The 12,426-nt window shown below is 38.0% G+C and overlaps 4 protein-coding genes across 6 annotated transcripts in view; 3 read left to right on the top strand and 1 right to left on the bottom strand.

Annotated features, from left to right (window-relative positions):
* Positions 1-1,540, top strand: part of LOC138138668 (U5 small nuclear ribonucleoprotein 40 kDa protein) — a 208,037-nt gene extending 206,497 nt beyond the window's left edge. The window contains exons 2-4 of the mRNA XM_069058677.1: positions 320-450; positions 507-636; positions 687-1,540. Of these exons, the coding sequence (XP_068914778.1) occupies positions 340-450; positions 507-636; positions 687-1,489 (1,044 nt within the window). The 5' untranslated portion in view covers positions 320-339 and the 3' untranslated portion in view covers positions 1,490-1,540. The remainder of the gene's footprint in view (positions 1-319; positions 451-506; positions 637-686) is intronic.
* A 660-nt stretch (positions 1,541-2,200) lies between these two features.
* On the top strand, positions 2,201-4,093 carry LOC138138669 (WD repeat domain phosphoinositide-interacting protein 3). The gene is made up of 5 exons (XM_069058678.1): positions 2,201-2,626; positions 2,675-2,956; positions 3,009-3,349; positions 3,401-3,638; positions 3,689-4,093. The coding sequence occupies exons 1-5, from the start codon at positions 2,560-2,562 to the stop codon at positions 3,793-3,795; spliced, it is 1,035 nt and encodes a 344-aa protein (XP_068914779.1). The 5' UTR covers positions 2,201-2,559; the 3' UTR covers positions 3,796-4,093.
* Position 4,094: 1 nt separating this feature from the next.
* Positions 4,095-6,210, bottom strand: LOC138138673 (uncharacterized). Its single transcript, XM_069058681.1, has 4 exons — positions 5,767-6,210; positions 5,528-5,708; positions 4,632-4,844; positions 4,095-4,580 (listed from the first exon to the last, which is right to left on the bottom strand). Exons 1-4 carry the CDS (start codon positions 5,878-5,880, stop codon positions 4,393-4,395), a joined length of 696 nt encoding a protein of 231 aa, XP_068914782.1. The 5' UTR covers positions 5,881-6,210; the 3' UTR covers positions 4,095-4,392.
* Positions 6,211-6,728: 518 nt separating this feature from the next.
* Positions 6,729-12,100, top strand: LOC138138665 (peptidyl-prolyl cis-trans isomerase sig-7). Of its 3 annotated transcripts, none has more exons than XM_069058671.1 (2): positions 6,729-6,751; positions 10,579-12,100. In XM_069058671.1, exon 2 carries the CDS (start codon positions 10,596-10,598, stop codon positions 12,048-12,050), a length of 1,455 nt encoding a protein of 484 aa, XP_068914772.1. In that variant the 5' UTR covers positions 6,729-6,751; positions 10,579-10,595; the 3' UTR covers positions 12,051-12,100. The 3 variants fall into 3 exon arrangements, with proteins under 3 accessions (XP_068914772.1, XP_068914775.1, XP_068914774.1); XM_069058674.1 differs by lacking the exon at positions 6,729-6,751 and adding an exon at positions 10,132-10,511; XM_069058673.1 differs by lacking the exon at positions 6,729-6,751 and adding an exon at positions 10,133-10,524.
* The last annotated feature ends 326 nt before the right edge of the window (positions 12,101-12,426 follow it).

The raw sequence follows: 12,426 nt of genomic DNA, 5'->3' as shown, positions 1-12,426 counted from the left end.
ATCACTCATAAAATACCTTGCATACGGTTACAGAATTAAAACATTCACGTGGGTGGTATCTAGTAAATTTTAACTATAGCTCCTGTTAAATGGTCTTGTCTCCCATGACTGTAGTTCCTTTTTTATTTTAATTGTGTTTTGGGTATGCAAGCATGGGTCCATCTACGTCACTGACACTGTGCTTATGTTTACTTTTTGTCTTTTTCTTATGATGTTCTATGGTTTTGTGCGGCAACTGCCAATACACAGGAACAGGACAATAGTGAGGTTATGTGGTTGTTGTGTTTGCAACAAGATTTGACGACAGTGGATTGCTGGTTTGCGATTTAATAAAGAAAAATGGTTGTTGAAAGTAAACGACGAGGTGATGATTCATCTCTAGTACCAGCCAGCAAAAAAGCTAGAAATGAAGTGGCGAATTCCAACAAAAATAAAACAGCGTTGCAAGCAGTGCGTATAGTTTGTGGTGTTGAAATGTTTAGCGAAACTTTAATTCATTTTGGTAGGCTCCTGCACGCACTTCCAATTTATTTGCCCCAATAATGTTACTGGAAGGCCATGAAGGTGAAATTTTTACAACTGAATTTCACCCGGAAGGACAATATTTAGCTTCATCAGGATTTGATAGACGAATTTGTAAGATGTTTAACAATTTTGCGTTATTTTAGTAATGCATACATTTTTAGATATTTGGAGTGTCTATGGTGAGTGTGAAAATTTATCTGTAATGAGTGGCCACACTGGTGCTGTTATGGAGCTTCATTTTACACCAGATGCACTGAATATATTTACTGCCAGTACTGACCACACATTAGGTTTGTGGGATTTACCTACTGGACAAAGAATAAAAAAATATAAAGGCCATACAACTTTTGTCAACTCAGTACAAGGTGCAAGACGTGGTCCACAGTTAATGGTATCTGGCAGTGATGATACAACAATCAAGTTGTGGGACATTCGTAAAAAGCAAGCTATTACCACCTTTAATTCAAACTATCAAGTTACTGCAGTAGAATTTAATGATACAGCAGAGCAAATTTTCAGTGGAGGAATTGATAATGACATTAAAGTGTGGGATATTCGAAACCATGAGGTTATATATACTCTTAAAGGGCATACTGACACAATTACAGGGCTATCATTGAGTCCTGATGGGTCATACCTGTTATCAAATTCTATGGATAATAGTTTGAGGATATGGGATGTAAGACCCTATGCACCCCAAGAAAGATGTGTGAAGGTGTTTACTGGACACCAACATAATTTTGAGAAAAATCTGTTACGATGTGCATGGTCCAAAGATGGAGCCAAAGTTAGTGCTGGATCAGCTGATCGATTTTTATATATCTGGGATACTACAACTAGAAGAATTATTTATAAATTACCAGGTCATAATGGCAGTGTTAATGATGTTGATTTTCATCCTAATGAGCCTATTATTGTGTCAGGAGCAAGTGATAAGCAAATTTATTTAGGAGAAATTGATTAGGAAAAAAATGGATTCTATTATTTCTAAAATATATTATCAGTTTAGTCCGTATTTTTAATGAAAATGAATTCAGTCTTTATTTTTAATCAAATGTGATCCCGCGCAACGATCCTATAGGCCCATAGGCACCTTCTAACATCCCCTTCAATAGAAAGATTGTAAATTTTATAATAAAAATATTCAACGATGACGGAAGATTTTTGTCTTCTAACGCGACGTTTTTGTTTTTTATCAACTGTTCCACCGCCTTGGAAACTTATCTCCACGTCAGAGGCGAAAACATTGGAGTGGAACGGGCGGGTGAGTGGGCCAGTGGGCGACACATCTCTATGGTATAGAGATCATAGAGATGACCACATCACTACAAACGGTGAGCGGGCGTTGCGATCGCCACTGTCGATAAATAGAACCTAGGAATAGAACGTACGTCGTTCTTTTACCGACCGAATTGAGTACCACGGATTATTGAGTACTTTGAGAATTGCATATTCTACGTGCTACACTTTTCTCTAATCCTAGTTGATTTCTACAATTCTGGTCATGTTCTCGGCCTTCCTTGGAGTAATTTATTACTACCGATGGTTCGGTAAAACTCGCACCTATGCCAACCATGTTTTCTGTGATCCACTCAAGCACAAGCAGTCATTTTGTGTTTGTGGTCGGATAGGTACCTGTTCCGCCATGTCGTTTCAGCCAAATTTTGCTCAACTGTTGGGTCTGCTGAATGCACCCATTATTTCGCCCGCGATGTTTGCATTGTTTACAAGCTAGTACGTAGAATCACAGACTAACGTAGAATCTTTGTGCCCTTTGTGGTCGCTGCCGCAGATCTTGCGGTCGATAAGTGGAACGCGCACTCGACTTTGGTGTTTTTTTTTATAAGATGTCATTTGGTAGCAATCTGGTAATCATTCGCGAAAAGTTGGTTGTCATGTTTATGTGACGGAGTTGTGACGTCAATAATGGCAATTTTGCTTTTGAGGTTAGAATACTCAAAATAACAATAATAATAAATCGTGAAACGTACGGGGCTGTAATATGCGTTGTTTGTCGCGTTCAGAATTACTGCAATGAATCTGGGCCCCACAAATCCGTACGGCAACGGATTATTATTCGCCGGATTCAACCAGGATCATGGTAAATTTAAATAATCGCGTCTTCGTTCCCCAAATCGCACCGTTTCAGGTTGTTTCGCGTGCGGCACCACCACGGGCTTTCGCATCTACAACTGCGACCCGCTGAAGGAAAAGGAGCGTCATGACTTCGACAACGGGGGCCTGAGTTATGTGGAAATGTTGTTCCGATGCAACTATCTTGCACTAGTAGGTGGCGGCCCCCAGCCGCTCTTTCCTCCCAATCGGCTGATGGTTTGGGACGATTTAAAAAAGACCACGCCTATATCTTTGGAATTTAATGCTCCAGTGCTGGCTGTGAGGTTGAGGAGGGACCGAATTGTTGTAGTTTTAGGTAGACGCCTCAAACCAATCCCAACAGTAACCAACAAAAATTTCAATTGTAGAAGGAGTTATTAAAGTATACACGTTCACGCAGTGTCCCCAACAGTTGCATGTCTTTGAAACGAGCACCAATCCCAAAGGTCTCTGTGTCCTATGCCCGAACAGCAACAACTCGCTGTTGGCGTTTCCAGGCCGGAGGACTGGCCACGTGCAATTAGTAGATCTAGCTAATACTGATAAGGCGCCGTTGGACGTCGTGGCGCACGAGGCGGCGCTCAATTGCATCGCCTTGAACTTGCAAGGGACTCGATTAGCAACAGCTAGCGAGAAAGGGACTTTGATTCGTGTGTTTGATACCGCGACTGGTGACAAGTTGGCGGAGTTGAGACGAGGTGCTCATCAGGTGGGCGTCGATAAATCTGGTGAATAAATTCAATCGAGAGTGTGATTTCAGGCAACAATCTACTGCATAAATTTCAACAACAATTCGACTTGTCTCTGTGTCGCTTCTGATCATGGGACCATCCATATTTTTGCTTTGGATGACCAGAAACTGAATCGACAGTCGACTCTGGCGAACGCCATGTTCTTACCAAAATATTTTTCGTCGACGTGGTCGTTTTGTAAGTTCACGGTGCCAAATGGGCCGCCGTGCGTCTGCGCTTTTGGCCCAGACAACAATTCTGTCATTGGTAAATTGTCTTGGATCGTTTTTTGCAAAACCAAATGTTCCTTGTTTCAGTGATTTGCGCTGACGGTTGTTATTACAAGTTCGTTTTTAATTTGAAAGGCGAATGTGTGAGGGAGCAGAGTGCGCAGTTCCTCGAAATGACTGACGATAATGCATAGACTGGTACAGTAATTGTGATTGTAGTTGTTATTTTCGGAAGGAATTTACCTGTTTAAAATACAACAAACGCGCGACGTCTGCACTGGCGGAGCCTTGAGGAATTAGTATTTTTAGGAACAAATTCGGGTTTTTTTCAGTTAGAACTCCTCCTGAAGACTGCATGTCAATTTTTCCAAGTTGAAATGCAGGTCGCCTGCAACAGAACAACCTGATTTGCACGGTACCTTTAATTTTATTGTAATTTTTCAGTATATTACATTGAATAAATATTTTATTATTTCAAAGTAGACGAAACGACTTGTGTAGTTTAAGTTACATTAATTTTATTTAATACATCTATCGAAATTCACAGAAAAATAGCGCCACATTTGTGCAAGTTTATGTATTATAAGACACAATCCATCCAATAAAATAGGTATAGAGGAAGAAAATGATTGTGAAACTCACTTATCAAATATCACAAAGAGCTAATAATGAGGAGTCACGTTGTAACGCTCGAAACTCATTATTATTGTCAGTGTTCTAATGGACTCTCTATGAAGCTTAGTAATGGCGAGTGTTTGCCCTAACACCAAAAATCGATACATTTTTTAAATCTAAACTAGAGGCTTGTTTGGGTCGTTAGTCATTGGCTGAATGGTGTGGGTGTAACCCCCATAAGCTTGGATCACCGTCGGGGAGAAAGATGCATATCTTGAACATCGGGCCCGACCAAGGCTTATGTAGTACAAGACGATGGTGTACCACATCTCTATAAAAATCAAAGACGCGGCCAAACAAACCACTGGAAAATAATTACGATACAGTTCCAGTAAATAAAAACAATTCTGCTTACGTAACACTGTATAGCTGATGTAGAGTCCCGGGATCAAGCTCAGATACGCCATGATTACTGTTGTGATCGCTAGAAGATAGGTAGTGCCACTGAGGAGTATCCATGGTATGATGTAAATGGAAGTCATTGTCGTCACCCCGTAAATCAATACTGCCGCCAAGACTAAGTTAAGCCAGGCCAACCACATGCAAATCGAGAGAATCTTACTGAAAGCTAACAATTTAATTTAGTGTCAACATTCTCCAAGCGCTTTTCACATCAAAAAGAAAACAAATCAGAGCAGGCGTTGCAAGTTATCGGTCATATCGTGGCGGAATTCTAGGCAACTGGGTAATTTACCAGTTTTATTGGCAAACGCGACGCCACTAGTAAGCAGTTTTTCGCGGAAATGTCAAAGAAGCGTCAATCGATGTGCTGTTGTTAACCTAGAAAACAACTTTTCGATTTCGGTAAAGTTTACAGACGTTTACTGCAATTGTAAGCACAGTTATCCCAGAATAAGTGGTAAAATGGGGTATTATTAGTAATGAATTTTCGAAAGGTGGGCAACCAATAAAACGATTGTGCATTGCAAGTATAATTTGCGTATGACTCAAACTAAGACAAACGTTTGGATAAAACAAAAGATGAAGTAGCACTTTTGGTTTGTTTTCTTTTTGATCTCTCGGTATATCATTAATACATTTTCGGGGATTTTTATTTTAATTTTTTTGTGGACTTTTCGATGTAAAATTGGAATTTCACTGCCATCTTGTTTTCATCTTTAAAAATTGATATTTCAGGAACCATCAGAATTAAATAATCTATACAAATCGGCAAAAAAATGAGAAAACAGAAGAGTAAATTCCTTCAAGAATGTTGATTTTTGACCAATGGTTAGAAAACATCAGTCTTACTTAAAACAATGTCTTGCGAATGTTGTAAACGCGCTTCATTTGAGCTAATACTCCGCTTGTCGTCATCAACGAACCGGTGTTTATCTCGCTCTTCTTCGATATCGTCTTCAAGAAGATGGAGAAGTTGTTTGGTGTGTAAAGTCCCCAAAACCGTACACGTCGTTATTATTGCCATGATAATCTGAAAAGTGGCGTAATCGTGTGAAAGAATACTAAGAAAAACATATTATTTAACTTACAAAAATCAGTATAGAAAAGAGGATGGCCCATTGTCGCAGGGTAATGCATACAAAATTCGACGTCTTATTCTGTTTGGAGTCGTCCTGTTTGATTATCCTCAGTACAGGCAACATACCAAAAATAAAACACAATTCGATTCAACCCGCAAACACAACGAAAAATAACAAATGCTGCATTTTCGCGATTTCCTTCAGCTTTCCCAAAATAACATTGCACAGCGCACACTGCCGATGCTTCGCTTTCTTCTTCCAATCTCTTGGATCTTCATAAAGTCGTCTCGTTCTAGGGAGAACTAGTGGGGGTGAAATCAATAAAAGTGTCAGCTTCGGGCGGTAAAATTAAATAACATTAGGTGTTTATGCCCTAATCAAAAGGATTATGTGGCGAAGCAAAAACGTGTCCTGGGGGCATCCTGCACCCCATCAAGGCGACATACACTGCTGAAACCAGAAATTTTACCGACCCGAGTCCGAAGCTCGAAAAGAAAGTGTTTGAGTATTTATGACTTGAGAAACATTTGAGGTTTTAATTATTATCGAGATACCAGTTTATCTGAAATCAATTCTCAGTGAATACCAATATTACAGACTTTAACAAAGAATGACTTTAAAAATTATGGCGACATCTTAAGTTAACGGAATCAACCACGCTCAGTTGTTGATTTAGGAGTTGTTGTCTGTGCTAAGTATGTATTCTGTGCATGATATTCTGTGGTATGTACCGTGTGAGCAACTGTTTGAGTTGGCAATAAATTCTGGTGACTTTTGGTGATTTTTATGTCGTGTTCCAACAAGCAGAAATAGGTACAACAATTCGTTGTCTTGCCAATTTCATGTAATTTTTTTTATTGCCAACTGAAACAGTTATCATTACTCACCCGGTATATACACCGCTAAATTTCGATTATGTTGGTTCCCTGCATATCAGTTTCAGTATTTATTTACAAACAACACATAGGGCCGGTTTCGCAGGGGTTTCACCAACGTGAGTAAAATTTAACTACAGATTAAAATATACGAAAACATTGTTACAACAATAGGTAACTAAAGTAACGAAGCATTTTAACCTATATGCCGTTCACGATTATTTTAAACACGCAGGCGGCCGCGATATTTTTTTTGTTAGATTGGCGTCAGGTCCTGTCATATGACGTTTCGTTTTTAAATATTCGCATTGTTGTCAATTCCGTCATTAATTTAGTTAATACGAATTTACCCAGAACTGCCCTACAAATATGTATGTTTCATTTCAGTTTTCGTATCCCACCTCCACCCGGCGGCACGGCAATTTTGCCGGAGTAGAGTTGCCGTAAAGTGTAAAGGGACGGTCACGTGATCTGCGCGCAAAACCAATTTGTGTGGTCGAGTCCATTCGGCCGAAAATAGGGTAGATTAGATTTGTCAGAGAGTTGTTTACATGTTCATGTACTGCAACTTTATTTACGACTTTACTTTTTACGCTTACCAAGTTCACCCAAGGCTTTAAATCTGCGTTTCTCGAGACAACTGAAGATATCTTTACAGTTTTCGTAAGTACAAAAAAATTAAAAGAAATAATAATTTCATAACCTCACTTTCAATAACAGTTGACTTGCAAATGAAATGAAATGAAAACTTAACTAACACCACCGGACTTTTGCAGGTATTTTTAGTAGCTGATTGACATGGTTTCCCATCTTACTTTCGGCCAGCGTGGGAAAATTTTACAGTCAAGCTCGCGAAATTATCGCCAACGTTATCGCATTCATGAGACATGAATCAGTGTGTTAGCAACCATCAGGAATTGACTATTCCAATCGTCAATTACAAACAGCGAATTATAGCGTCCAGTGGTATATCTGAGATGTACAAAATGATTGTAAAAGAATCAAAACCTGCTGGAGCTTCCACTTCTTCTTCAACCCCAAGAAAGAAGCGACCACAGCAAAAACGACATGAATTAGTCGAAGCTGAGAGACATGCTGTTAGAGAAATAATCTATCAGGTACGGAAAAGCGAACTACCGTGAAAGGGATTTTATATCGAATGCAAGATATGGAAATTCCATTCTCTGGTAGCAAAATCCACTTTGCTAGGATTAATTAAAGAGCTGGAATTTAAGCATGTACTTTTACAGTTAAGAAAGTCTACATAAAAATTAACTTTTTCTAGATGACGCAAAACTGAGGACAACAGAAAAGTACTAATGGAGTCCTATGACATTCGACTGCTCAGGATAAAGTATTTGAAGCAGATTTTAAAATACAGAGACGAAGGTCGACAATTTTCTACACAGCTGAGAGCTATGTCCACACTACACATTTACCAAATCACTCTTGGACTGATAGAAGTGGCAAATGTGTAAAGAAATCAGTTGCCAGTTAAAATATGTATCAATAAATTATTCAATTTAATAAAAAGTTGATTTTACGTGTTAATACTTTTATCCTCAATTCTGCACGCATAAATTACATTAGTTATAAAATAACAATGCTAAACTTCGCTCTCAAATATGTCAAAAGTCCCAAACTGCTCAAACTTTTTTTTTACGGAGAAAATTTCCCATTGCATGATGCGCCACTGTTGTGGCTCCCAGCAATTCTCATTTTCCCTACGCTACTGACGTGTTAAAGGCCGCGCAGCTAAGCTCCGCCCTCAGGTCCTTTACGGTTTAATACGAGTCTACATACACTATTACGGATAATACTATTAAGTAATAGTGCAGTGCTTATCAACATAATTACCGGCGTCTCGCCTCCACATTTTGACTTTTTTGTGTTTTATGTTCTGTGTCAATGTTAAGGAATTTCCTCACGATGTGACATGAGTATAATAATATACCTTTTTGAATTTCAACCACCAATTTGTTGTCTAAGTCCAAAATTTTTAAATTTTTAAAAAGAGATTGCGGTACTATTCCTGTTGCTGAAATTATAAATGGTAAAATCGAAATTTTTTCTAAACACCAAAGATTTCTCATAGCAACGGAGAGTTCTAAATATTTATTAATTTTTGTATTATATGTCTGTGTTATATTGTGTGAATTTGGAACAGCTATATCTAAAAGATATGCTTGCTTTTGTTGTTTATTTAAAATAATAATGTCTGGTCTGTTATGCTGAATATGAATGTCGGTTAAAACTGTACGACCAAAATATAATTTGTAATTGTCATTTTCCAAACAACTTTCGGGTTTATAAATATAATGTGGTTGTGTGTCCTTTAATAAGTTGAATTTAACTGCTAAATTCATGTGTATAATTTTTGCGAATATATCATGACGTTTTTTATATTCGCTTTGAGCCAAAACGGTGCAAGAAGAAATGATGTGTTCAATGGTTTCCCCTTCAGTTCCGCAAATCCTACATTTATCAATGATCGATTGTAATCCGCATATGTGTTTTTTATAATTTTTTGTATTTATAACACGATCTTGTATTGCAAATATAAAACCCTCAGTCTCAGGATGAATATTTGATTTTTTAAGCCATGCATGAGAAGCTTGAATATTAATTTCTGGTTGTTCTAGTTCTTTAAAATATCTCCCATGTAAAGACTTTTGTTTTATATTTGCTATAGTGTCAGGTACATATATTTGGCTCAATTTTACGATTATTGTTCCTAATGCGTTCAATTATTTAAAAAATGTAACAACTTGGGAGCAGTGTTCGGTTGAATTATAACCTAAAATAGATTTATTAAGACAAATCACAATACTGCCAACTAAAATGTCAGATTTTCATAGATAGTCCGAATTTGAAATAATCGTGAATGGTTTATAATAAAGTTGACTCAAGTTGCAAAAAATCACTTTGCATTTGGAACAGCATTTTTATGGCATTAGTCATTTGAAATTACTTTAAAACTGTACTTATATGGAAAATATTCAACCCAAACTATGATTTTCTGGTCCCTTTCTGCCTTTATCTGGTTCAAAAATATGAAGAAAATGCTGTTGCAAATGACAAGTGGTTTTTTGCAACTTGAGTCAACTATATAGAGGTATTTTCATATTTGGTGGCGGAAACAAAAGACTGAGAAATGTCACAAAAATGTATTGTCAGTGTCAAATTTCTCATAAACGCCGTAAAAAGGAATGTCTAGGTAAATTTAAATTTTCGCTAAATTGATTGAAAAAATTAATTCTAAGGAAACCAATTTTTGTCAGTGGTTCAAAAGGAAAAGTTATTCTTATATAATCTACAAATTTTGTCTCTAGTTCGACGATGAATAACTTTCTTATTGCCAATTTGCTGCATTTCTGTCGAAATCACGAACGTCTTTGAGAAATTTGACACTGACAATACAAATTTGTGACATTTCTCAGTCTTTTGTTTCCGCCATCAAATATGAAAATATCTCTAATACAATTAACTTTAACTGGCGTTGAGGAAACCGGTCCTTAATCACATAGCCAAAAAATGTAATTATTTGACCTTGAAATACCAAATCCATCCTGAATTTACTGCGCTAAATTCGCGTTATATTGGTTCCCTACATCTCACTATTTTAAGACATAATCACATAGCCAAAAAATAAATTATTTGACCTTGAAATTCCCAATCCAGCCTGAATTTACTTTAGATAAATTTCCCTATTAATAAATGTACATAACCTCAACCTGCTACTCTTGTCTAAAAAAGTAAAAACCTAACCTATTCTCTACGATCTCTAGTGTCTTGTTAGATGTATTATTTTAGAATTGGTATGAGGTTACGCAAAATTAAACCGGAATCGACTTGAACACAACAAACTTTGTACATTTGGTTAGTGATTTAAGTTAGTTTGATTTCATTCTAATCTAACAGAGATTCTAATCAATTTTCGTTTCAGCCGCATCTAACCTCAAAATGTCGGTGGTCGTCGAAACAACTTTAGGGGACATTACCGTCGATCTGTACACAAAGCGTCGCCCCCGAGCTTGCCATAACTTCCTAAAATTGTGCAAGATCAAATACTACAATTACAATCTTTTCCACACTGTGAGTCGCGGATTTATCGCCCAGACAGGCGACCCCACAGGAAGCCGCACCGGCGGGGAATCTATTTTTGGTGTGTTAGACGGCCCCCTCAAGCGCTACTTTGAGCCTGAGACAAACCCTCGAATTAAACACACCACTATGGGTCAAATCTCATTCGTGGGTAATGAAAACAGCATGATAGGGTCACAGTTTTTCTTCACGCTGGGGGCAGATCTAACCTACCTTGACGAAAGACACTGTGTATTTGGAGAAGTCGTTGAAGGTCTGGATGTCCTGGAAATAATGAACGAAGCAATTTGTGATAATGATGATCGTCCTTATCAAGATATTCGTATCACACATACTGTAATATTGGACGATCCATTTCCCGACGACAACAAATTGCGGATACCCTCGAGGTCACCGTCCCCGAGTGCAGAGCGTCTGCAAGGTGGTCGAATTGCTCCGGACGAAGAGATCGACGAGACTGCAGGGAAGACAGTAGGGGAAGTCAGTGAGATGATTGCTGAACGCGAAGCAAGGGCTAGGGCGACAATATTGGAAATGGTCGGAGATATTCCTGACGCAGATATGGCACCTCCTGAGAACGTTTTATTCGTTTGTAAATTAAATCCTGTGACCAGCGACGATGACCTCGAGATTATTTTTAGCCGATTTGGAAAGATTAAATCGTGCGAAGTTATTAGAGACAGGAAAACAGGAGACTCCTTGCAATACGCTTTTGTCGAGTTTGAAGAACAGAAAGCTTGCGAAGACGCATATTTCAAAATGGACAATGTACTGATCGATGACCGAAGAATCCACGTAGATTTCAGTCAGTCCGTTTCAAAAGTAAAATGGTTGGGAAAAGGACGAGGAGTGAGAAATTATGGAGAAAAAGAGCAGAATTTGGGCAAAGGACAGTATCAGAAAAACAAGGAGAAGAAGTATGAAAGCAGAGATGTGAAGAATACAGAGAGAAGGACTGATAGTCGAAGACAAGAGAAAAGTAGAGATGGTCCTAGAGGAAGAGAATTTCCGAGGAGAAATGAGGACAGAAGCGAGAGACGCAGACCAAGTTTTGAACACAGAAAGAGGGATCGATCAAGATCTTCGCAACGTCATAAGTCAGAAAAATATGAAAGAAAGTATGAAAATGTACAAAAACAAGAAGAAAAAAAGAAAAAACGCGACGAATTGGGGACGTCGAAAACACATAAAGAAAAATTGAAGAGGAAAGGGAAGAAGGCGGAATCGAGTAGTTCAGACAGTGACCATAAGAGACGACACAAAAAGAAGTCGAATAAAAAGAAAAAATACAACAGCAACTCTTATAGTTCATAATTTTTTACGTAATTGTCAGTTATGTAAATAAAGTTTTTAAGTTGATTAGATTTTTTTGTTTTGATGAAAATTGTTTTAATTAAAATGTCCATCAAAATAGAAGGACGGGATGCATTATTCATGCTATCAGTCAATATAAAAAATTGACGTTTTTTTTCGTTAAAAGATGCTCGACAAAAATTGATTAAAAATCAGGAGTGAGTAGGTTTTGATATTTGACATTTTTAAGTTGAGGACGAATCAAGCAGAGACATCACCAAAATCGTGGCAAACGAAGCACACTTTGCTAAAAAATTCAATTCCAGGCTCGCCCTGAAACGGCCTTTTTCATGGGTTCTCGACGCGGCGTCGTCAACCTACATTCCAGACACTTTTA

This window comes from Tenebrio molitor, chromosome 9 (genome assembly GCF_963966145.1).
Source record: "Tenebrio molitor chromosome 9, icTenMoli1.1, whole genome shotgun sequence".
Lineage (NCBI taxonomy): Eukaryota > Metazoa > Arthropoda > Insecta > Coleoptera > Tenebrionidae > Tenebrio > Tenebrio molitor.
This window is presented reverse-complemented; position numbering and strand designations above follow the sequence as displayed.

What these genes read in the sequence shown, in the direction of transcription:
- LOC138138669 (XM_069058678.1), top strand. Translation starts at nt 2,560, where the DNA reads ATGAATCTGGGCCCCACAAATCCGTACGGCAACGGATTATTATTCGCC. An exon ending in TGAGACGAGGTGCTCATCAG is followed by an intron (nt 3,350 to 3,400) that starts GTGGGCGTCGAT and finishes GTGTGATTTCAG; the next exon opens with GCAACAATCTACTGCATAAA. An exon ending in AGACAACAATTCTGTCATTG is followed by an intron (nt 3,639 to 3,688) that starts GTAAATTGTCTT and finishes TCCTTGTTTCAG; the next exon opens with TGATTTGCGCTGACGGTTGT.
- LOC138138673 (XM_069058681.1), bottom strand. Translation starts at nt 5,880, where the DNA reads ATGTTGCCTGTACTGAGGATAATCAAACAGGACGACTCCAAACAGAAT. An exon ending in TCTTTTCTATACTGATTTTT is followed by an intron (nt 5,709 to 5,766) that starts GTAAGTTAAATA and finishes GCCACTTTTCAG; the next exon opens with ATTATCATGGCAATAATAAC. An exon ending in TTCGCAAGACATTGTTTTAA is followed by an intron (nt 4,845 to 5,527) that starts GTAAGACTGATG and finishes TTAAATTGTTAG; the next exon opens with CTTTCAGTAAGATTCTCTCG.
- LOC138138665 (XM_069058671.1), top strand. Translation starts at nt 10,596, where the DNA reads ATGTCGGTGGTCGTCGAAACAACTTTAGGGGACATTACCGTCGATCTG.